Genomic DNA, 23,656 nt, shown 5'->3' with positions numbered 1-23,656 from the left:
GCTGCCTCTGCGGTGCCTAAACTCAATTCTCACGGGTCATTTATGTCTGGACCACTATTCCATTTCACCCCTTTTCCAGGCAGTCTGTGTATCCCTGCCTCACTAAAATGACTTGTGATGCACAATTAAAGAGACAGTTCAAACGAAATTAAAATTCTGTTACTATTTACACCCCTTCACATCGTTATTTTTAGATATAAAAGAGAAATGTTCAAACAGATTTTTACACATATGTGGACAGTGACAGTTGTCAAGCTTCAAACAGAAAAACGTATTCAATAATCATTATCATCAAAAAAAAAAAAAAAAAAAAAAATCTATGTAATATTCTAAGCCTTCTGAAGTCATACAATACGCTAATTTCACGCAGCTGCCATTTTGAAATCGAAAGCGAGGCTCCGGTGGGAAGAGCCTCGGAAGTAACGTTACAGAGAGATACACAACAATGTTTTGGACTAACGTTACCAACCTGATGCTGCAGTCGCGATTTACACTATTGGATGTTAATTTTCAATAACGTTATAGGATGTGTGTATATAGTTTGTTCCTGCTTCTCTTTTAAGTTCTGAATTATATATATAAAAAATAATTTTATTTATAATTTGAATTGATTCTATTTTTGAATTTGACTTCCTCATCAGCCTAATAGATCTTATTCACATCAGCGAATCATTTTGATTTTTAACAGGAATCAAAGCGAGTTTTTTTTTTTTTGAGGGAAAGACTTGGGCGTCATGACGTCATTACTGGCGTGGGGTCCATGTTGGCAGCTTCGCGCATGTAAACATACAGCAAGTCGAACAAGGAGAAGCAGCAGAGTTGGGATAAAGAAACGGAAAAAATATGTTAAAATCCCTAAAAGGTTGTGGAATTTACTGGGATATGTTAAATAGGGAAGCCAGTGACCAATATGTGGACTAAACCGGCACTTTTAACGGTTTGGATCCATATGAAATGTCGGCAAACAGTGGGAACACAGTAATCCCAACGTTAGCCGTCAACCCTCACATTTTTTTCCGGGTTGCTCACGTACTTGAGTTCTTTTCTCACTGCCTTCCGTTTTAGTATTTTCCTGTAAAATATCCCGTATTTTAATATTCTTTTAACATTAGCAATCGGACCTGTCAGTGTCTGTTGTCCTGTTGCTACCCTCTTGCTTTAAGCATCATTTAGCTTTCTAACTGCTTAAAACAGCTAACGTTACTAACTACACTTTTGAAACACATAGTTAAAAGTATGTTACATGTGTGAATGATTGATAGCACTATAACTTTTACTAAACTAGCAGCTAGGTGGAGTGCAGTTTACCTTTGTCCGGATTAAGTTAGCGAAACGTAGTTCCCACTGTTTGTTGGAGATTTCAAATGGATCCGACCCGTTAAAAGCGCCGTTTTATCCACATGCCGTTCATTGGTTTCCATATTAAACGAATCCCGGTAAATTCCGCATCCTTTTAGGGAGTTTAACACCTTTTTTTATTTTCTTTCTCCCAACTCAGCTGCTTCTCCTCGTTCACTTGCTGGTGTGTTATTTGCGAAGCTGCCAACATGGTCGCCACGTCCCAGAATGCAACGCGGCGCCTTCCCGCCTTCAAACATCTTGCCTTGCTACAATAATTAGGCTAATAGCTATTCATATGGGGTAATAAAAACTATAAGTAGTTTTTTTAAACCTCTTAATATTGTATAGGCAGAGTATTGGAAGTGGACTGATATCATACTGACAGCATATACTCTATAAAAAAACATCAGAATTACAAGAATAGAATTGGCTCCTACAGTTTTGTGGTAAGCCAATAATGCTATTTGTGTAATCGCTCTGAATTCAATGATATCACTGAACAAACACTGTAGTGAAACAATGGGTCAGTTTAATTCTAAGCATATTTTTCACATTTGTTACAAAAATATTTCAAAAATTACAATGGAAAATAAAAGGCATTGCAATAATGGTCGCATATTTTAATTCTCAGATTTAAAGGGAAGCATTATAGTAAAAAAAAAAAAAAAATACAACATATCTGGAACATAAAAAAATTAAATTACTATTTCTAATTTGAATTTCCTTGGCAATTTTAAATGCTACATTGTAACATTAAAAGGGTCTTTAAAGACACAGTTTCCAAAACTGCAATACATTCATTTAGGCCATCAAACACACATCAGGGATTGGGATGCCAAAACCTTTTACGCTTCATTTAACTCTAGTGCACAAAATACTACTGTCACCAGTCACATCTAAACCTCTTATAGCAGAAGAACAGACTCCGTCAGGGCTGGAGCTGATGAAAAAACACACAGTGAGCGAGAATTTCTGCTGTCCAACAACAAATAGGCATTTGGAGAAATGCAGAACCTTTCCGCCACTAACCACTGAAACACCTACTTTTCCTTTTTAAACCAAGATCCCTTTCATAAACTACCATTAAATATCATTACCACCATGTGACTGACCTTAAGAGCTGTTAGAAAAGGTGCCTTTATGCAGCATTAATTGCACTAAATTACAACAAGCCTGCAGTTCGTACCTGTCCTGCACTGTTCAGTCAGACAAAACAAGTGACCGAAGGACAAAATGAGAGATGAAGGTTAACAGCTTGGGCAAACACAATGATTAGCTTTGATTTCTGGTTTAAGAACAAAACATGAGCAAAGAAACTATATAGAGATACGCACTACATTGCACCGGAATAAAAAATAAAAAAAATCGACAAGTGCACTGACAAAATGCAATTAAATATAAAACCAAAAGCCTCGTGCTTCAATATAAAACACACTGTATTGTATGCCATAAACCTGCAATGAACAAAACAATACCACAGAAATGTGACCTGATGCAGATACGGACACATAACTAAAGTAAAGCGACATCGAAACTACAGTGACGGACTCCAGTGCAGCCCCGTATTCTCATGAGATGCAGTTTAGTAGGAGAGTGATGCACAATACACATTATCATTCAAGATATGAAAGTGTGTTTTTAGACATATAGCCCAAACATGATTAATGTTACTGTACCTGTGATCATTCAAAGGCGTTCCAGTAAATCCAAATAATTAGCCATTGATAATAAGGGATATTACAAACACAAGTATTTAAAGGGGACACGCCAGTTTTCACCATTGTATATTTTGATATGCACACACATCATACAATTGGATTAATGATGTTATTAATGCAAATATAAAATCCCTGATTAATGCTACTATCATTTTCCAGTTAAAGCTATGATAACATTATTATGTAATGATGCAAATGTTTATAAAAACCCTTAAACTATATTATCCACTTTAGCGTCATTCAACCCTCAACCTTTCAAGAATAAAAATCAAAGGCACAACGGTTAAATAACTCCGTGAAAGGTCGCGATTATCATTAGGGTTTTCGGCTGTAAGTATAAAGGGAAACTAGAATATATGATCTCGAATCGAATAAACGCTTAGCTTTTTAGTACAAAAGTATCAACGCTAGAGGCTTTTATATCAGTGAAAGTGCGCTAGTGAAATCTAGAGTGACATCGTCCAGAAAGGTGCACAGTGAGGTGTGGAGTGGTCAAGAAAGCTTGTTACTCCTGATGAGGGTGGGCACCACAAGAGGCCGAAGTGCTTTGGTGAGGTGTTCGCGGTAAACCCACGCTAAAGATGCCGATGATGCCCAGGTTGAGCAGGACACCCAGTGCGAGAGCCCCCAAGGTACCTAGGAAGGAAGGTGAAGCGGAGTGGGACATCAGCCACTCTTTGCGAGACGACATGTCCGTCAACACTGCCTCCATCTGGAAATGGGTGCCCACGACCGCACATATGTGAAAGAGCTGGTGACTGTGACCTTGGAGGAGAGTGAGTGAAAAACTAGTCAAAAGAACCTCTATAACCATTAAAAACCAAGCGTAAATGGCTAAAAATGAGGTACCGATGTAGTCGAAGCGTCCAGGGGCCAGTCTCTCGGGCAGGTGAGATGCAAACAGGAAGCATGTGAGAAACGCAAAGAACAGATGGTAAGAGTGGCAGGCCAGAGCTTCACTGGGACTACAGCTCCCCCAACAGCACGACAGCAGCTATAGACACACACAGAAAGAGAGACCATCCATATCTGGTGTTACGCAGGCATGATTTACATGTGGAATCAAGTGTGACTATACTTACTCGGTAAAACAGTGGGACGCTATCAAAGAGGAAGGGGACAACGAATGCGGCCGTTCTCAAGATTTTACTGATGTGTGGGTACTGCAACTCGACAAACCTGTTACAAAAGACAGAGGAAAACGCACCCTCATTTAAAATGTATTATGTTCGTAGTTAAATGCTTTTTAGCTTTAAAGAAGCCCTGTGATGAAAATCAAGACAAACCATGTGTAAGTTCATAAGTCAACACCATTGCTGAGTATTTTCTCTTTAAAACTGCAGTGAAACAAAGACAACGAGTGGATCTATGAACTGGTGTGAGTGCGTGGAGGCGGGGCTAATTTGCATATTCATAGAACCACGTATACTAAATTATGGACAAGTTATATTTAAGCTATTTTAAGGCATGAAGAATTTAATTTTAAGGAAAAAACTATTAAATGTGTTATTTTGGTGATCAAAGATGATACGTTATTGACTAGAGATAAAATTGTTGACTACAAGGGGACTTTAAATAAAAAATAGTATAAATATAAAAAATATAAAAACATAATATAATATAAAGTGCTGTCAAATTGAGTAATCGTGTTTAATTGTGTCTAATATAAAAGTTTGTATATATATATGAAGAGTTCAGATGCAAAAGCCTTTAAGTGCCATTTGAAATTTTCTTCTAGAATGATCATTTTTATCAAGCTTGTATATTTACGTTCAGTGATTTCACTTAAATGGCAATGATAATTACCTATTAACTGTTATTTAAGTGAAATTACTGAACTTAAATATACAAGTTTGATAAAAAATCATCATTAAAGAAGAAAATTTCAAATGGCATTTAGAGGCTTTTGCATCTGAACTCTTCATATATATATATGTTAGATGCAATTAATCATGATTAATCGATTTGACAGCACTAAATATAATATAATATTAAACAAGAACAGGCCTATTTACCCAGGTATTTTTTTATTTTATGAAGAGTGGTGCTTGAGCATGCAAAAGTTTCCACCACAATGCAAGTTTTATGTGTGCGGTTGTCAGGGTGTTTTTATATGGTTGCTAGGGTGTTGCTAATGGTTAATGGGTGTTAAATGGTTGATTAATGGTGCAATCCAAAACAAGCCTAACCTGTCTCTAGATATTTAACAAAATAAAGAAAAGTGGCATATGCAATCAAATGATGTTTGAGGCTTTGAATTTCAATGATTTTTTGAACTAATTTCATTGGATGTATGGATATGTTTGAAAAATGTATTTTATCATACTACTGTGTTCCTTGTAGACTAAACGTTTATATTCATAGTTAAATGCTTTGTAGTTTTAAATATAAATTACTTTTCTGTAAATATGGCTCCCTTTCATCATCCTCCAAAAATAAATCAAACATTCGCTCATTTAGAAAAGTAAATCACACACCCTTCTCAAAAACCTGCACGATTTGAAGTATCAGAGCGTGAAAAATTATGTGCCAAACTTCAATTTTATATATGAGAGATAGTGGTGCTTAACTAAGCGAAACTAATTAATTCACTGAATTCAACAACAGGTTAAGTTCTTCTGTAAATAATTTATTAAAATGACTGAAACCTTTTGTGCAACATCAGAACAAACAAAGGTCTGTGTGTGAGAAGGACTTAAGTTACATAACAAACTCCCTATTATTCTGAGTCTGGTTACCCAGAACCACCCTCACCTGGAGTAGCAGGACATGCTGGTACAAAAGAGCGAGTTGCAGACTGCAATGGTCACAAAATGCTGGTGAAGCCAACTGTTGACCCAGGAGTCGGGCATCACGTAAGAGGAGTATGTGATGGCACAACCTGTAAGAGTAGACACATGTATGACACAGTATATATAACAAAAAGACATTAATGCATGCTTTCATTTGGATATAGTTTTCAGCTTTAAGAACAGAACTCTTGGTTAGTCAACTATGAATCTTGTTTAAATAAGATTTGTTAACAGATTGAGATTTTAACAAAGAAACTATACCAACACAATAACATTGACATTTCTTTTTGTCTCCAAATACAGAAATTTTAAATGTATAGTCTATATATTAGTGATGCACGATATATCGGTATCGGCCGATAAATAATCATTTCTAATGTTATCATTATCGGCCCGATAAGGAAATTTGGTTGATATATTAAAGTCAATAAATAATGTATTATTTCCTTCAGCTGAAACGCTTCAGATGCGCACTGTTCAACAAGATGATTCTGAATTACTGAGATATGATTGGAATCACTGCAAAAAAAGGAAAATACAGTGAAAATACAGTCAATGGGAACATTATAATCGTGTGTTTGGGACATGGATTATAATGATGAGACTTCTGTTTTTGTAATCAGGCTTTCAAAAATATATGCAAATTTGGATTTAGATTTATCGGCCGATATATCGGTTATCGGATTTCAAATATAAAGAATTATCGTATCGGCCAAAATTTTCATATCTGTGCATTAGGGATGCACCGATATGAAAATTTTGGTCGATACCGATAATTCTTTATATATGAAATCCGATAACCGATATATCGGCCGATAAATCTAAATCCAAATTATTATCTAATTTTGAGAGCCTGATTACAAAAACAAAAGTCTCACAATTAAATCCACATCCCAAGTGCACAATTATAATGATGTTCTCATTATAGTGTTGTATAGCCGATATGACAGATTTGCGTTGCACATGTTGTCCCGAACCAGATTTTTATTTTTTGAAGAGATTTCAATCATATTTCAAGAAATTCAAAAACATAAACAGTGCTCAACAAGTGTCTCAGCTGAAGGGAATAATACATTATTTATCGGTTTTAATATATCGGCCTCATTTTCTTACCAGGACGATAACGATAACATTAAAAATGAACATATATCGGCCGATACCGATATGCTGGTCGATATATCGTGCATCCCTACTGTGCATCCCTACAATATATACATAGCAAATTTCTGTATTTGGAGACAAAAAGGGCAATGTTATTGTGTTATTTAACAAAATATCAAACAAAAGTGTCATTTGCGATCAAATTATTTAATATGAATATTTTTTGTGCAGGTACGGATATGTTTGAAATAGCACATAGCCAAAGTACTTCAATTATTTCTAAAGTATGTAGTATGCATACTACGCACATTATGTGAATTTTCCCCATATTTACCTGGATAAATTGCATAAACACTATTAAAAAAACTTAATGTAAACGAACCGTTATTTCCAAGAAAGCACTGAGATGAGGATATGTGCATCCTACAGTTTAAAAAGTTTACAGTTGCACACTGCGTAATGTTTCACATACAGTTTTAAGTAAAATAGCATGGCATATACTGCACAAACACAGTAGTTATAGTATTAAATACCATGTTTTATTGAATTTGTGTCTTTTGTAATGTTTGGCTCTCTGCTGCTGAACATATACCGCTACTCTGCTTTTCTCAAAAGAGCTCTTTCACTGCCGCCACTGGAAAACATGACCAGAGGTGGATTCCACAAATGAAAGGATAATATTTTTATTAGACTATGGGACTTTACAAGAAAGACTCACTGCTCTACACACAGGATATTGACCAGCTGACCATACCATCATTCAGTACAGATTATGATGGCCGAAGTCAAATGAATGGAAATACTTTTTTTTTTAAAACATAGTGTAATAAAGATTTCCGCTTGAAATAATAATCATAAAGAAAAGTAGGCGTTAAATGTTTAAAAACTGCATTTATAAATCATTCGCTCTATGTAAGGTTAAGTTTTCCGAGCCTATTAAAATTGCGCTTATATTTGGCACTCTCTTCACGCATCTGAAGTGCCTCGAACAATATGTGTAGTTACTAGTTTCTCACCCTTCTGTCGTTATCAATGCAGACTTTAAAGGTTTTCTCTGGAGCATTTGCTTTCTTTCCTTTGAAGTCATATAATAAAATGCCAGCAGTGTATTAGACAGCTCATTTCCTCCAAAGCTCATGCTTTCCATAACCTCACATCAACCCTCCAATTGCTTTCTACAGCTGGCCGTAGTGAAGACATCAGCTTTACATCAGAATTGTGTTTCTTTTTACTGGCCCAGTATAGGGATTTCTATATTGTCAGATGACAAGCAGCCATTCTGGCACATTTTTGTGATTTACATTTATGCATTTAGCAGCAACTTACTTTGCATTTAAGATATGCATTTTATCAGTTCATGCATTCCCTGAAAAAAAAAAAAAAATGACCTTGATGTTGCTAGCACTATGCTCTATTGTTTGAGGTACCGGAATGCAGTGTTGTTATTGTTAACTAAGACTAAAACTATTAAAAATCTTTTTTGGTAATTGAAATAAAGCTGAAATAAAATATTACATATAAAAATTTACAAAGCCTAAACAATAATTAGAAACATTGCGTTGACAACTAACTGAAATAAATAATTTGAAATGTATTAAAGTATTAAAATTAATAAGAATAAATTCAAACTATACACATATAAGGTCACACTTTAGATTAGGGTACAATTCTGGCTATTATTAACTAACTATTGACTGTGACTTTTGCCTTAATAAACTCCTAATTACAGCTTTATTAGTAGTTTGTGGTGGTTATGTTTAGGTTTTGAATAGGATTAAGGGATGTAGAGTATGGCCATGCAGAATATAGCATTAATATGTGCTTTATAAGCACTAATAAACAGCCAATATCCTAGTAATGTCTTTGTTCAAGTGTTTTTGTAGGCCACTTTTTTATTTTTTTTTACCATTTTTGTTAAGAATGTTACAAAAAAGTACCATAGGTTATCTTGTTAGTCAAAAGTCTGACTATGCAAGACTAAATCCAGTCTTATTTGCTCAACAATGATGTTTAAATAGAAAATAGTTGGTGGGAAAGGTCACTATGTTATGATGATAATATGTCTATCTACTGGCCAATAGGGTGAACAGTAGCTAAAGGGCCAGATTTTCGAATACACTACAAAACATACAGGACAGAATCAGCCAGGAGAACCTGCGCGTACCGAGACTGTACAGGCTGAGCGCTCCGTAGTCGAAGAAGTAGCAGACGTGACGAGCCTTGGTGGACATGGTGCTGAAGGTGTGAGCGCAGCTGGAGGTGAAGGGGTACAGGCAGATCAGAAGCATGTAGACGAGCATCGGCCAGGAGTAGCTCTCCGTCAGGAAGTCCAGAGTAAAGCACAGCATGCTGAACCGCCACAGGAAGTACCTATAATAGCACAGCACAGGTCCTACACAGGGCATTTATGTCTAGTGTCAGGAAAGTAGAGCAGATAACCTGGTTATAAAAGGGGTCATGACATGAGAAATCAAATTCGACCAAAATGCCAATCTTAAAGGAGTAGTTCACTTTTAAAAAAACTTTTGCTGATAATTTACTCTTCGTCATGTCATCCAAGATATCCATGTCATTCTTTCTTCAGTCGAAAAGAAATTAAGGTTTTTGATGAAAACATTCCAGTATTTTTCTCCATATAATGCACTTCAATGGGAACCAAACGGTTCAAGGTCCAAAAGTTTCAGTTTCAGTGACAAAATTACTTGGCAAAAAATGCAATCTAAATTATAGGTTTTATTTTACTATGCAAAAATAATGCATAGAAAAAAATAAAAACTTCATAAGTTCTTTGTATGTTTGCACAATATGTGATGTTTCATTGCAAATAAAACAACGATTAATTAGAATCAAGCCTATTAGAATGATTTCTGAAGGATCATGTGACTATATAAATATAACTATAAATACATAGCTAATCATAAATATAATAATAACAATAGAGCCTGCTCTAATAACACTAATGTGATATATACCATATATTATATTACTTGTAACAAGATTTAGGTCATACTGCCCACTCCGACAAATACATAATCCTTTTCAAGGTTTAGTTTAGTCCCGGTAAAATCTGATATTGCATAAAAGTGTCTGCTTATAAGCTAGATCATAATTGCATAATGAAGCAGCTGAAACAAACTACTAGCTCTGGCACTAAAAGGAGATTACATGTTTAACTGGGCTCTTTACCAGGTCGGCAGGAAGTGGGTCCAGATATTGACCGTCTCATTGGTCATTTGGAAACTGCTGAGAATGCAGTCGAGGGCTGAGCTGCGGGGATGGCGGTACCCGGACATGATGCCGTCCTCTCTAAACACCTGCAGAGATGCACACGGACGTCTAAAATACATGCAAACATCTAAAAAATCATGAAAAAGGCGTTCTTCTAACATCATCTGAGGAAGAAAGACTGGAATTGGAAGACAGAATTGGGTCTTTCTTTTGGGAGACAATAACTTTGAAACTTTTTAGACCTTTACATTTAAAAAACAGTTATATTACACACTATACATGAAAGGTAATATTAGAAAAAGCATAACAGGGTCACTTTAATATTCTGAATGCAAGTCATTCGCAAGTCAAACAATTTCTTTAAGAAGGATTAAAGCAGAACTGAAAACGGTGGCTTGCACCACTTAGTCCCACTTATTCGGCTTGTAACTTTTAAGCACATGCAGGATTTCCCAGGGATTTCCCTTAAAGGGTTAGTTCACCCAAAAAGGAAAATTAAGTCATTAATTACTCACCCCCATGCTGTACCAACCCCGTAAGACCTTCATTCGTCTTCGGAACACAAATGAAGATATTTTTTATTAAATTTGAGAGCCGAATCACTACCACATAGGCTCCTAAGGGAATGACACTTGACAGCCCAGAAAGTCAATGAACAAAATGTTTAAATATTGCATGTGACTACAGTGACTCAACTATAAGTTTATCAAGCGACGAGAATACTTTTTGACTTTATTCGACTATTCCTTTTCTTCCTTGTTGGCCTGAAACGAGACTTCCTTAGATTTCCACGACGCATGCGCGAGAATTGCGATCTCCTTCAACTACTTCAGTTCAGTTCTCGCGCATGCGTCGTGGAAATCTAATGAAGTCTCGTTTCAGGCCAACAAGGAAGAAAAGGAATATTCGAATAAAGTCGTTATTTTTGTTTGTTTTTTCGCACAAAAAGTATTCTCGTCGCTTGATAAACATATAGTTGAGCCACGGTAGTCACTTGGGATATTTAAACATTTTCTTTATTGACTTTCTGGGCCGTCAAGTGTCATTCCCTTAGGAGCCTATGTGGTAGTGATTCGGCTCTCAAATTTAATAAAAAAATATCTTCATTTGTGCTCCGAAGACGAACGAAGGTCTTACGGGGTTGGTACAGCATGGGGGTGAGTAATTAATGACTTAATTTTTATTTTTGGGTGAACTAACCCTTTAAAGCGAGCAATTGAAACAGTCCTGTTTTTAGAACTACAATATTCAACTGTTCCAAACGTTCCCTTTGTGCTTCAAACAGTCCAGTCCTCACCTTTGGCACCTGGTGGATGTCAAAGAGCTGTGGAAGTCTGAGGGTCAGCATGTCTGCGGGCAGGCGCAGTGCTCCTCTCCCTCTCTGACAGGCCTGCTTCAGTCTCTCCCGTCCTCCTCGACACAGGACACACCACAGAGGACACTCCAGGCCCCGTGACGGGCCCCCTTCCCCAGCCTCCCACCTCACACACTGAGTCCAGCCCCAACCATGACCCTCACCAGCCCCTCGCCACGCAGGAAACACTGCCGAGAGAGAGACAAACACATTATTTAGTAAGTTGGATTACTGCTGAAAACTCACTTGATAAGCTTTGAATGAATAGATTTATTTCAGGATGCACTCATATTACTATGAATGGGAGAATATGCGCAATATGGTGGAATAAGTCCCGCCTTCAAAATAAAAGAGCCAATTGGCATTTGGTAAAGCTGCTGTTAGAAAATGGTCAATTTCAACAGTTCTTAGAAACAGTCAGTGTTCTGAGACACAAGGAAGAGGAAGATTACGAGGGCACATTAAATCATGTGCACAGATAAATCATTATTAATAAATGCTGCCATAATACAGGTAATCCATTAAACAGGTTGTCATTTCAAGTTTTTGATTTCATGGTGACTTATCACTGCATACAGTTCCACATCTGCATTATATACTATCAAGTATGCAGTAAGTAAGTACACACTAATATTGCATTTAAAGGGGTTTTTGCATTCAAAAACATCAAAATGAATAAGTAATAGGCAATTTTCTACGCTAGTTTTGAGCCAAGCTCAAAAACGCTCGGTTTTTATGGGCGTCTCGCACTGAAGGCTTAGAAGTAAACGCCCACTGCTGTGAGTGGAGAACAGTTTCGCATATTATAATGAGTTTCACTCTTGTCATCACGAGGTAGGCATCTATGTTATTTGGCTATGTAAGCTATGTAGCTATGTAATGCGCGAATCGGTGTTGAAGTAGGCGTTGATCTTCTTCTGCGGGGGTGGTGTTTTATCCTCTTTGACGTCATAGTTCCCCACTTTGAAAAACGAGTCGTTTGCTGAGCCTGGTGTCAATAAAAGCTTTTATTGGACTAACACGGACGTTTTCAGTTCTGAAACTTACAGGATATTCTTATAATATGATGACCTCTTAGATGCCTAAAGCTCAAGGAAAATTTGATTTCTCAGTTCATCACCCCTTTAATATTACAGACTTTTGAAGTATTGTGCTTTAAAGCTTTAACACTCAAATCAGTCCCAGATATCTTGTCTTCACACACCCCCAGTTCGGGCCTCCAGTTTGAGTATTTCAACCAATCGCTGGGAACATAACTTGGCACACTGGTGGTATTGCATGACCCTGTTCCATGCAAACATTTTTGCACAACTTTTGAGCAATAAAACAATCTTCTTGGAAGCTTCAACTCTTTAGCTCCAAGTACCTTCCTTTTCTAAAGGGGTTTGTGCTTTGCATAGGGGCCAATCTTGCAAACTAGAACAGAATGTGCTTTGTGAGGGTCACAGAGTTTCCTGTTGACACGTGGAGCCGTATGAAAATGAGCACGCTTTCTGCACACGGACAAACGGCAGCCTAAACAAAGCAGATGGAAATGCTTGAGCAATGCCTCTACATAGGAGCCTTCCTGCTAGCAGACACTCTGTGGATTTGACTAAATGGGTTGTTATTAAGGTTGGGTGACATGGCTATTATCCCCCCAGCTATTTATGATTCAATTATTCGCAGTCTTTATATAGGGATATTTGCTTTGAATGGCTTAAAAGGGTCATATTGTTTCATTAGTGAACCAACATGTCGACAGGGCAACCAATGCACTGTCATATACACAAATATAAATAATAAAATTTTTGCCTATACTGTTCACCACGATCTTAATAAATGAAAAATCAACTAAAATGCCACTATCCACAATAAATCAAAAATGAGACTATTCATTGGCATTTGTGAGGGTTGGATAAGATTTTGTACTAATTCCTTGAAGCGTAACAATTTAAATATCAATGACTCGAAATCAATCAAGCTAATATTGATTTACTAATAATCTAATAATCACAAAACAAATCTAATGATACTGCTCTTAAATGGACCATTAAAAAGCACAGAATAGTATAATAAAATATTATTGTAATAAAACCCGCATTATGTCACAGTCATTGTTATTTTATTATATTTGATATACTATTTTATTATTTATTAAAACTTATTATTTAATATTTAATTAATAATATATATTTTTAGTTTGAGTATTGTTATGCTTTTGCCATTTGTATATATTTATATATATTTTTTATATTTATATTTTTATTTCAGACGTTTTTCATTTCTAATTTTTAAGTTTTTCCATCTTATGTATCTATATTTAATTTTCTTTCAGCTTTATTTTGATCAACAAAAACAGACACCTAACTGACACCTTGGGAAGCATTTTGACCATGCTTCAATATCCGACGCTTTAGGCACCCTTTAGCGTCAGTTAGATGACGCCCTAGGATCGCGTCTAACCCTAACCCAGACCTAAACCTACCCGCGTCATCTTACTGACGCTAAAGGTAAAGCGTCAGATAGATGACGCCCTAGAATCGAGTCATGTAACTGACGCTAAAGGGTGCCTAAAGTATCGGATGTTGAAGCATGGTCAAAATTGTCAGTTAGATGACGCCTTGGGATGAGAATGCGTTGACAAAAATGATGTGTAATAGTACCAACACCGGTCCAGTATGCCTTCATCATACTATGGAAGAGAGCAGCATGAACATTCGCCAAAACATTTCCTTTTGTACTTTACAGATAAACGAATGTCGTATGGCTTTAGAGTTTCATGCGCGAGATTGAACAATGACAATCTTCATTTTTAGATGAACTACTCCTTTGAAAGCACATTACAGAAACTGTCAGACAAACGGATTCGCATAAACTGATACAAAGGCTAAATTCCTCCCGGTCAGATTGTGCAAGGCTGGACATCCATTCATGGAAAATGCTGTCATTATTCCATGGGCCAGTGTTGATCTTATGGATTAACGGATTGTGGAATGTCTCATCAGCTGTTTGTATGGAAGTCAAACATAAACATTATTCATCTGACACTGGATATGAAGTTCTCCCCAATAATACCCTCTGGGAAACGTGTTATTCACAAACAAAAAGCTCGCAAACATTTCTCATCCCTGTTGCCACGGCTCAGTTTGACCGGATGTCTGTTTGTTTTTTGTGTCTTGTTGAGAGGTGGAGATGTTTAGATTGCACTCGGACTAACTATATTCCATGACACACCATTTTGAGTCAAAACAAGAAGAGTAGATGAGCTCATCTGAAGCTGATGTGTGTGTGTGTCCACCAACTGTGACCAACGAAAGAGAGAACCGTATTGTCGCAATTCATATTGACGTATTTCTGATAAAAATGGGATATTTAAAGAATGGGTGTTTTATCCATCAGGAACTGATTGGATTGTGAAAAGCAACATTACGTACAAGAATGAAGCCAGATGGTTGGAAGAGGGCTCAGTTGTATAAGCAAAAAATAAAAGTATTTTATTCAAGCCATAATGGTTCCAGAAGTTTTAGCGAATGCATAAATTAGCATAATAGCGACACCTAGAGGTGAATGGATGTCACTGTACCTGCCTGAATAGTGGGTGGAAAGTGGGACCCAAAAGACTTGAGACATGTTTTACACATTTTCCCAGTATCATCTCATTGCAGTACATGAGATCCAGGGGGCGGAGTTGGGTAGGATTAGGGGTGGGTTTAGGGATCAGGGGGTGGAGCTGGGCAGGTTTAAGGGTGGGTTTAGCGATCAGGGGGTGGAGCTGGGTAGGATTAGGGGTGGGTTTAGGGATTAGGGGGTGGAGTTGGGTAGGTTTAGGGATCAGGGGGTGGAGCTGGGCAGGTTTAAGGGTGGGTTTAGGGATCAGGGGTGGAGTTGGGTAGGATTAGGGGTGGGTTTAGGGATCAGGGGGTGGAGTTGGGTAGGATTAGGGGTGGGTTTAGGGATCAGGGGGTGGAGCTGGGCAGGTTTAAGGGTGGGTTTAGCGATCAGGGGGTGGAGCTGGGTAGGTTTAGGGGTGGGTTTAGGGATTAGGGGGTGGAGTTGGGTAGGTTTAGGGATCAGGGGGTGGAGCTGGGCAGGTTTAAGGGTGGGTTTAGGGATCAGGGGTGGAGTTGGGTAGGATTAGGGGTGGGTTTAGGGATCAGGGGGTGGAGTAGGTAGGGTTAGGGTTAGGGTTGGGTATCGAGAATCGAGTATCGATTGGAACCGGGACTAACTTTTAATTTTTCCCGGAATCGTTCAAAAGTTAAAATTTTGATTCCTAGTTTCGATATTCACAGTCCGCCGAGCGGAAGAAGAAACCGCTGAACAACACCAACGAAGAAGCGTCTACCGGAAGTGTTGGCATAACCGCGCGAGTCGAACATGAGTAGCTTACGTCGGCGGTCCAAAGTGTGGCTTCACTTTTCTAAAAATAACGAAATCTCGGCAAAATGCAAAATTTGTGACAAAAGGAGTATTTGTGACAGAAGGAGTATTTCCTTCAGAAAGACCGTTGGTTAGCAAGGTTAGCTAAACTTTTTTGACCCTGCCTCTTAAAAGAATCGGAATCGAGAATCGTTGGGAACCGGAATCAAAACAAGGAATCGGAATCGGAATCAGAATCGTTCAAATTCAAACGATACCCAACCCTAGTTAGGGGTGGGTTTAGGGATCAGGGGGTGGAGTGGGTAGGTTTAGGGGTGGGTTTAGGCATCAGGCGGTGGAGTTGGGTAGGCTTAGGGGTGGGTTTAGGGATCAGGGGGTTAGGGGTGGATTTAGGGATCAGGGGGTGGAGGGATCATATTTTTGTAGAAACAGTGAAACATTCTTTTAGGATTATTTGATAAATAGAAAAATAGAGAAGCACAGCATTTATTAGAAATCTTCTAAAAGCTGAATCAAAGTATTAATTTCTCTCTTATCTCTCTAACTTTTGAACAGTACACTGTAATTATTATTTTTTTTTTTTAAAGGACATCTCACAAACAAAAGTTTTGTAATATTTTAGCCAGAAATGAACTGTAACTCTAAAATGGTGTATTAAATACAATAAAAAACATGGGGTGAGACTTACAAAACAAGAAGGCTCTTCTAACGTCAGCCAATAAGCAAAGTCATTGCATAAGTGCAAGTTATTTTGATGGAATTTGACATTTTGACCACTTGGACAAACACTTTTTCTATTTGGAATAACATGCACTGATGAATTGTTCATAATAAGAACAAGAATGTACATTAAATAAGGTAAATAAGGTCAATGTTTATTTCACATTGGCTCACAAACTACTGCATAATCCAATCCAGAACATATCAGACAAAGACAAATACTTCAAGACCTTGATTTCTGGGTTTTTCACTCCACATCTCACCATACAATTATCCTGACATTCCCTCTCTGGCTCGTGATTGTGTCACAAGATCTGCCTCAATGGACGTCTTTATCAGTGCGTGTTGACAATAGAGCGCCTATGTGCGTGTTCTGTTCGGCTCACGTGTAACTGCAGTAACCATACGAACACCATCTCAGGCTCTGAGCATTCCATTGTCATGTTAAGTTGTTGTCTGGCTACCACCTCCAGACACAAGACAAATAATCATGCAAATGCCTATACTGGGAGAACAGAAATTTTCCACCAGTTCCTCCAGACTTTTCATACGCTCTAAAAAATGCTGGGTTGTTTCAATCCAAATTTGGGTAAAATATGGACAAACCCAAATGTCGGGTTAAAAATGCAATAAAAAATGTACAGTTTTGAAAATGAAAGTTGAAGTTGGGTTAAAATTTGAAATGACAATTTTAACCCAACATTTGGGTTTGTCCATATTTTACCCAAATTTGGGTTCAAACAAGTGTAGGTTTTAAAAGCTATTGCAAATTTTAATTGGTTAATTAAAATTTGGCTATTATTTTCATAGAAAACATTTCAGTTAGTTAGCACACCCAAAACCTGTTTCGGAAGGAAACATTTACATTTTGCCTGAGGCTTTTCCCTGGAAACGAAAGCTTTTTTCCCATCTCTAGATTTCAATAGAGTTAACAAATTATTAGTGCTGTTTGCCATTGCCATTCATATTTAAAAGTAAGGATTTGTACAAACCCCAAACCCATTTTGTAAGTGACTATATAAGAGTTTTACCAGGCAGGCCATCACACAGGCAAAAGAAAATCCCATAGAATTACTTTTAAAACATGATTGAAAGCCACAAGAATGTACACTTAATTGACCACGGCTTAATATCACATGCTTTCCTGCTATATTTCAGACTATGGAGAGAATGAAAGTGAAAAAAAGTTCCTCCCGTCCTGAAAAATGCTGACTGTAGTTTGTGTAGGCTAAATCATCCTGAATGCACAGGAACATGGAGAAGAAAATGAATATAAAAGTGAGCTTTTCATGGGTCAAAGCCATGGGTTCCCGAAAAGAAGCAGAATATGAACACTAATTGGGAACACTTATAAGAACCAAACTTTAAATGATAAGAAACTTCCATTTTTTTGGAAGTGAACAGTCAAACAACCATCAAAAAGGACTTAAAGACCCTACTATGTGATTACTACTATAAGATTTTTTTATGAAGCAAATACACTGATGAGTAAAAACATCCTGACCAAATGCTATGTATTAATGTCTGGGTAGAATAGGTGGTAAGAAAACAATCAGTTCTCGTAATCAACGTGTTGAATCCAGGACAAATGGGCATGCACTCTAAAAATACTGGGTTGCTTCAACCCAAGTTTGGGTAAAATATGGACAAACCCAGCCATTGGGTTACATTTTTAAATTACATTTTTAACCCAATGGCTGAGTTTGTCCATATTTTACCCAAACTTGGGTTAAAACAACCCAGCATTTTTTAGAGTGTGGATAAAGATCTGAGCGATTTTGACAAGGGTCAAATTGTTATGACAAGCGATTGGGTTCACTGTAAAAACCCAAATCCTGGGTTGAGCCTTTTGGGTAATTTGTTTGGGTTATTTTTTTTGTGTAACAACCCACACTGGGTAAAATATGGAAAAACCCACCCATTGGGATACATTTTTAATTACATTTTTAACCCAATGGCTGGGTTTTTAGAGTGCAGGTACTGAGTTATTTATCGCAGGCTTTTTGCAACCTCAGACCTTAGAGCAGCTCCATCAAAATGGTGGAAAAGTCACAATTTTTATTTTTATTTTAATAATAATAATAATTAAAATAAAGATGTCAGACGTTTTTGAAGATGGAGGAGAAAACGGGAGAAAATGAGATGGAATTTATCGCCCTTCCCTGCCTTTTTTACCCGGATTACACAGACAGATAACTTAGATGACGTTTCCAACATGATGACGTAATCCCTGGCGCAACGCAGACCAGCACAAGATGAAGAATTATAGTTAAAAAGTATATAAATGTGTTTTTTTTTTTTTAGAAAATGACAGATCGTTTCGCTAGATAAGACCCTATTCCTTAGCTGGGAACGTGCAGAGCCTTTTGAAGCACTTCAGAGCCCTTTGGACTTCAAAACGGTTGCAATTGAAGTCCATTGTGTGAAGCAAAATCCTGAAATGTTTTCCTCAAAAAACTTGAACGAAAAGAAAGACTTGAACATCTTGATGGCATCTGGGTGAGTAAATTTTCAGGAAATTATCATTTTGAGGTGAACTAACCCTTTAACCCAACATGTGTTCTGTCCTATATTTACCCAGCCCCAGGGTTGGAAACAACCCAAATTGGGTGGTTTTTAACCAAGAGTTTTTAGAGTGTTGATCCCGGTCAGCAGTGGTGATTTACCAACAGTGGTCTGAGGACAAACCACAAACTGGCGCCAAGTGTTGGGCGCCCAAGGCGAAGGCTAACCCTTCCAAGCCAACAGAAGGTTTACTGTGGTACAAGTCCACACAATTGGTTGTGTCAACAAAGTGCATCACATTCTGCTGCGTATGGGACACAGGGATGCCCAACCTTGCTCCTGCACAGTTCATCTCCAACCCTAATCAAACATGATCTGCCTTTAATTTTCAAGTGATCCCGAAGACCTTAATTGGTTGCTTCAGGTGTGTTTTATTAGGGTTGGAGATAAACTGTGCAGGAGCAGATGACCCCTGTCCACCATTGAAAACGCCTACAATGGGCACGGAAGCCTTTGGAATTGGACCTTGAAAGTGGAAGAAGGTCACCTGTTCGGATGAGTCCTGTTTTCATTTCCATCAGGTGGACGGCCATGTACATGTGCACCGTGATCCTGGGGAAGAGATGTTGGATGGCTGTTGGACGACGACAAGTCAGTGGAGGGAGTGTGATGCTCCGGTCAGTGCTCTGCTGGGAAACCATGGGTTTGGCCATTCATGTGGACGTAAATATGACACGTGCCACCAACCTAAACATTGTTGCAGACCAGGTACACCTCTTCATGACAATGGTGTTCCCTTTTAGGCGGATAAAGCACACTGCCACACTGCACACATTGTTCAGCAATGGTTTGAGGAACATGATGAAGAGTTCAAGGTGTTGCCCTGGCCTTCAAATTCCCCAGATCTCAGCCTGTTGGACCAACAAGTTCAATCCATGGCGGCTCCACCTCGTAACCTACAGGACTTGAAGGATCTGCTGCTAATATCTTGGTGCCAGACAGACACCACAGGACACATTCGGGGCTCTTGTAGAGTCCATGCCATGTTTTGGCAGCACGTGGAGGATCAACAGCATATAGGGATGGGTGTATAAGTGGTGCTTGCCTGTGCGAAAGACGCAAGGGTGTTGTGGTTGCTGTGCCATTTCAGCCGGTTCTCATCCAAAGGCGTCATAAATTGACGCTTTTGACATTTCGGCTACATCCAACGCATATGGCACCCTTTAGCGTCAATATGAGACGTAGAAGGCGCCTCCTAGTGGTCTTACCCTAACCCAGAACTAAACCTACCAATAACCGAACGAAGCTCTAAGCGTGTTATATAGACACTAAAGGGTGCCATGTGCGTTGGATTTAGAAGAAATTTCAAAAGCGTCACTATATGATGCCCTAGGATGAGAATGTGTTGGCCATTTCTACGGTGTTCGGAGTGATTTTAACATGATGTCATTGTACAGATAGGTGTCTAGGTGGTAATAAATTACCTTTTGGTTCCATACTCAAAAACAGTCAACACAAAAAAGATTTTACAAAATTAGAGATGTCATATTAACATGTTAAGATATTATATATGCTTTAATTGGGATTATTTTATTCTATTGAGTTTATACCAAGATTTTTTAAACCAAATCTGCATTTCATTTTTCTCCTAATATCTCCTTTTTAGTGTGACATACTTAAGTATAATTTGCACCTGAATTTCTTTTTAGGAGTTTTAAGGTAATATTCTTTGTAAAACAGCTTTAGAGCAGTATATTTATTGAAATAGTTCAAACATTTAACGAATAGTGAGCAGAAAAAAGTTTCAAGATACAAGTGTGTGAGAGATGTGGGCGGGGTGCTCAAAAATTCAAGCTTGCAGATGAAAAATGAAACAAACAGATGGATGAATCATTCATAATGAGATCTAGAACATTGACAAAACAGATGCCGACTTTACTACAAGCTAAATATTTTCAAGATAATGTTTTAATAATTTCCTTTGTCTTTAGTACAATGACTATTTGCCAGTTATTTAATTTAGTCTTTATAACATCATGCTTATGCTTACTATTTCTAAAATAGTACTAAATGGAACTGCATTCATGAGAATCTATCACACTTATATTCTAGGAAGGGGGTCCCTCACAAGGGGATCACCATATTAAAAAATGTTTCATTATGGCCACTAATAAAGTTTTAGAAAGTTTCCAAACTATAGAATCCACACAATTGTATAAAGGTACAACAGAAGTACACACTTGTAACTTTCCTCATATCTTCTGGTGGAAACTTGGAACTCAGGAGGGTGCCCAGTATGAAATGAGACCTACATGCTGTCAATACTACAGTAATGAGGGTTTGGAAGAGGCCCTATATCACTCACAGAAGCCTGTTCACGTGGACTAATGTACTGGATAGACTATGTTCCATATGTGTTCGAGGAAAAGACAGGCAGTTCTGCAAAAGCAACCATGCTCTCTCCCCTTATATCCACGCTATATATACTCCTCCACCTCTCCCACTCTCTCTCACCCATGGGTATCATTGTCAACTCAACACTTCCACAATTCACAACATGCCAAACTCATTTAAACTTCAGAAACCCAAACTTCTAACGTTACTGTAACTTTTTGATGATCTACTCTTCAAAACTTGAACTTTCAAACTTCAGTCCTGCAACTTGCTGTTGAGCTACATTACACTTCTACTTTTTCCCTCACCAACTTCGCAAAAATTAACGTTGCATATTAGTGGAGTGTTTGTGTGAGATTTTAGCTTGTTGTGAAATTCACTGACACTGTAAGTTCGAACATGACATGTTGACAAAGTATTTTCTTTACATTCCTTTAAATAAATATATCTTTCGAGGAACTATTGTTGTTGTTGCGCGGCAACAAATATGGCATTATTGATTAAAATACCAACATAACGCTCGTGCAAGAGAAAAATTAAAGTCCAAACCTTTGAGCTTGATCTGGTCTATGAGATCATTTGCGCGTGCCAGTTGGAGATGTGAGGTCGCCAGTTTGGGATCCGAAAAAGTTACAGTTAATGGGGAAAAAAAGCGCGAAATAACTACACATCCATGGCTGAACTAGATTCTAACGTTAATGGACACCCTCGAGAATCATTCGGGCTTTGTGTGTCCTTCACATTCCAAGAGAAAGAACATAAACAGCAGTAGAAATCCCACCCTCCGTGCACGAGCATTCTCTCATTGGATGGAGACATGAAAGCAGCCCAGTGTTCGAGATCAGGAGACCAGCGAGAACAAAACACGAAACCCGTTCAACTACTTTAAACGTCCTCGCTCTGTTTCTAAGAAAGACAAGTAAAAGAAAAAAAGACAAACAAAAATCAAATAATTAAAAAGGATGTGGAAAGAAATAAGAGCGGTAAAAGAGGTTCTAGGTCTAATTCTAGCAAATGTGAGGTAATCCATTTAACTCTGCAAATAATAATTTATTTAAAAATATGCTCACATTAACTCTTGTTTGTATGTCTAATATGTCAACAATGTAAAAAATCTCTCATTCAGTAATGAGTGACATGATTTATCATTGCATTGATATTTTTAATTCAAAACGGCAAAATTACATTTAAAAAGTTGAGTAGCTAATTTGCATAACTGCATTACTGTGGGTCGTTAAATAGCCATCGTAAAACAGTCAAATATTAACGCACTTGCACTTAAAGGAGTAGTTCACTTAAAAAAATATGCTGATAATTTACTCACCCCCATGTCACCCAAGCTATCAATATCTGTCAATCTTCAGTTGAAAAGAAATTAAGGTTTTTGATGAAAACATTCCAGGATTTTTCTGCATATAATGGACTTCATTGGGAACCAAACGGTTCAAAGTCCAAAAGACCGTTTCAGTGCAAACTGTTCAAAGGGCTTTAAACGATTCCAGACAACGAATAAGGGTCTTATCAAGCGAAACGATTGGTCATTTCAAAAATGAATAAGTTTAAGTTTTATAAGCACAAATGCTCGCCTTGCTCTGTTCTGTGATGAGTGTTTGTGACTCTCCTGTTCAAACTCATTCATCAAAATGAACAAATCTTTTTTCGAGTCATGACTCGAAGGATCCTAGGTAAGGCACTTATTCATCGTCTGGTGTCGTTTAAAGCCCTTTGAACAGTTTGCACTGAAACTCTCATTTGGACCTTGAACCATTTGGTTCCCATTGAAGTCCATTATGGAGAAAAATCCTGGAATATTTTCATCAAAAACCTTAATTTCTTTTCGACTGAAGAAAGAATGACATGGACATCTTGGATGACATGGGGGTGAGTAAATTATCAGCAAAAGTTTTTTTTTAAAAAGTGAACTACTCCTTTAAAAGTGTTGCGTAAATTTCGGACATGGGCTACTTCTAGTCACATACTGATTTTCGCCTATATAGCAGGGCCGTAAACAAGTTCCTCCAATAATTGGAAATGGCCATGTTGTTTGAGGCCACCATGATGGCCACAACAGCGCTTGTCAAAAAATTGAACATTGAGGATTTGAACGACACTGTTCAGTTTTCAGCTATGGTATCATTTCC

The 23,656-nt window shown here is 37.8% G+C and overlaps 1 protein-coding gene across 2 annotated transcripts; it reads right to left on the bottom strand.

Moving 5' to 3' along the window:
- Positions 1–1,848: 1,848 nt before the first annotated feature.
- On the bottom strand, positions 1,849–22,283 carry paqr6 (progestin and adipoQ receptor family member VI). Of its 2 annotated transcripts, none has more exons than XM_039684469.2 (8): positions 22,065–22,283; positions 11,478–11,722; positions 10,139–10,266; positions 9,117–9,344; positions 5,814–5,940; positions 4,142–4,238; positions 3,909–4,053; positions 1,849–3,824 (listed from the first exon to the last, which is right to left on the bottom strand). In XM_039684469.2, the coding sequence occupies exons 3-8, from the start codon at positions 10,176–10,178 to the stop codon at positions 3,565–3,567; spliced, it is 897 nt and encodes a 298-aa protein (XP_039540403.1). In that variant the 5' UTR covers positions 10,179–10,266; positions 11,478–11,722; positions 22,065–22,283; the 3' UTR covers positions 1,849–3,564. The 2 variants fall into 2 exon arrangements, with proteins under 2 accessions (XP_039540403.1, XP_039540402.1); XM_039684468.2 differs by having other exon boundaries at positions 9,117–9,322; positions 22,065–22,280.
- Positions 22,284–23,656: the final 1,373 nt, after the last annotated feature.

This window comes from Pimephales promelas, chromosome 12 (genome assembly GCF_988280905.1).
Source record: "Pimephales promelas chromosome 12, fPimPro1.hap1.1, whole genome shotgun sequence".
Classification (NCBI taxonomy): Eukaryota; Metazoa; Chordata; class Actinopteri; order Cypriniformes; family Leuciscidae; genus Pimephales; species Pimephales promelas.
The sequence above is the reverse complement of the archived record's forward strand: the minus strand, read 5'-3'. Positions and strand labels throughout refer to the sequence as shown.

What these genes read in the sequence shown, in the direction of transcription:
- paqr6 (XM_039684468.2), bottom strand. Translation starts at nt 11,528, where the DNA reads ATGCTGACCCTCAGACTTCCACAGCTCTTTGACATCCACCAGGTGCCA. An exon ending in ACATCCACCAGGTGCCAAAG is followed by an intron (nt 10,267 to 11,477) that starts GTGAGGACTGGA and finishes GCATCTCTGCAG; the next exon opens with GTGTTTAGAGAGGACGGCAT. An exon ending in AGCATGTCCTGCTACTCCAG is followed by an intron (nt 4,239 to 5,813) that starts GTGAGGGTGGTT and finishes CTTTTGTAACAG; the next exon opens with GTTTGTCGAGTTGCAGTACC.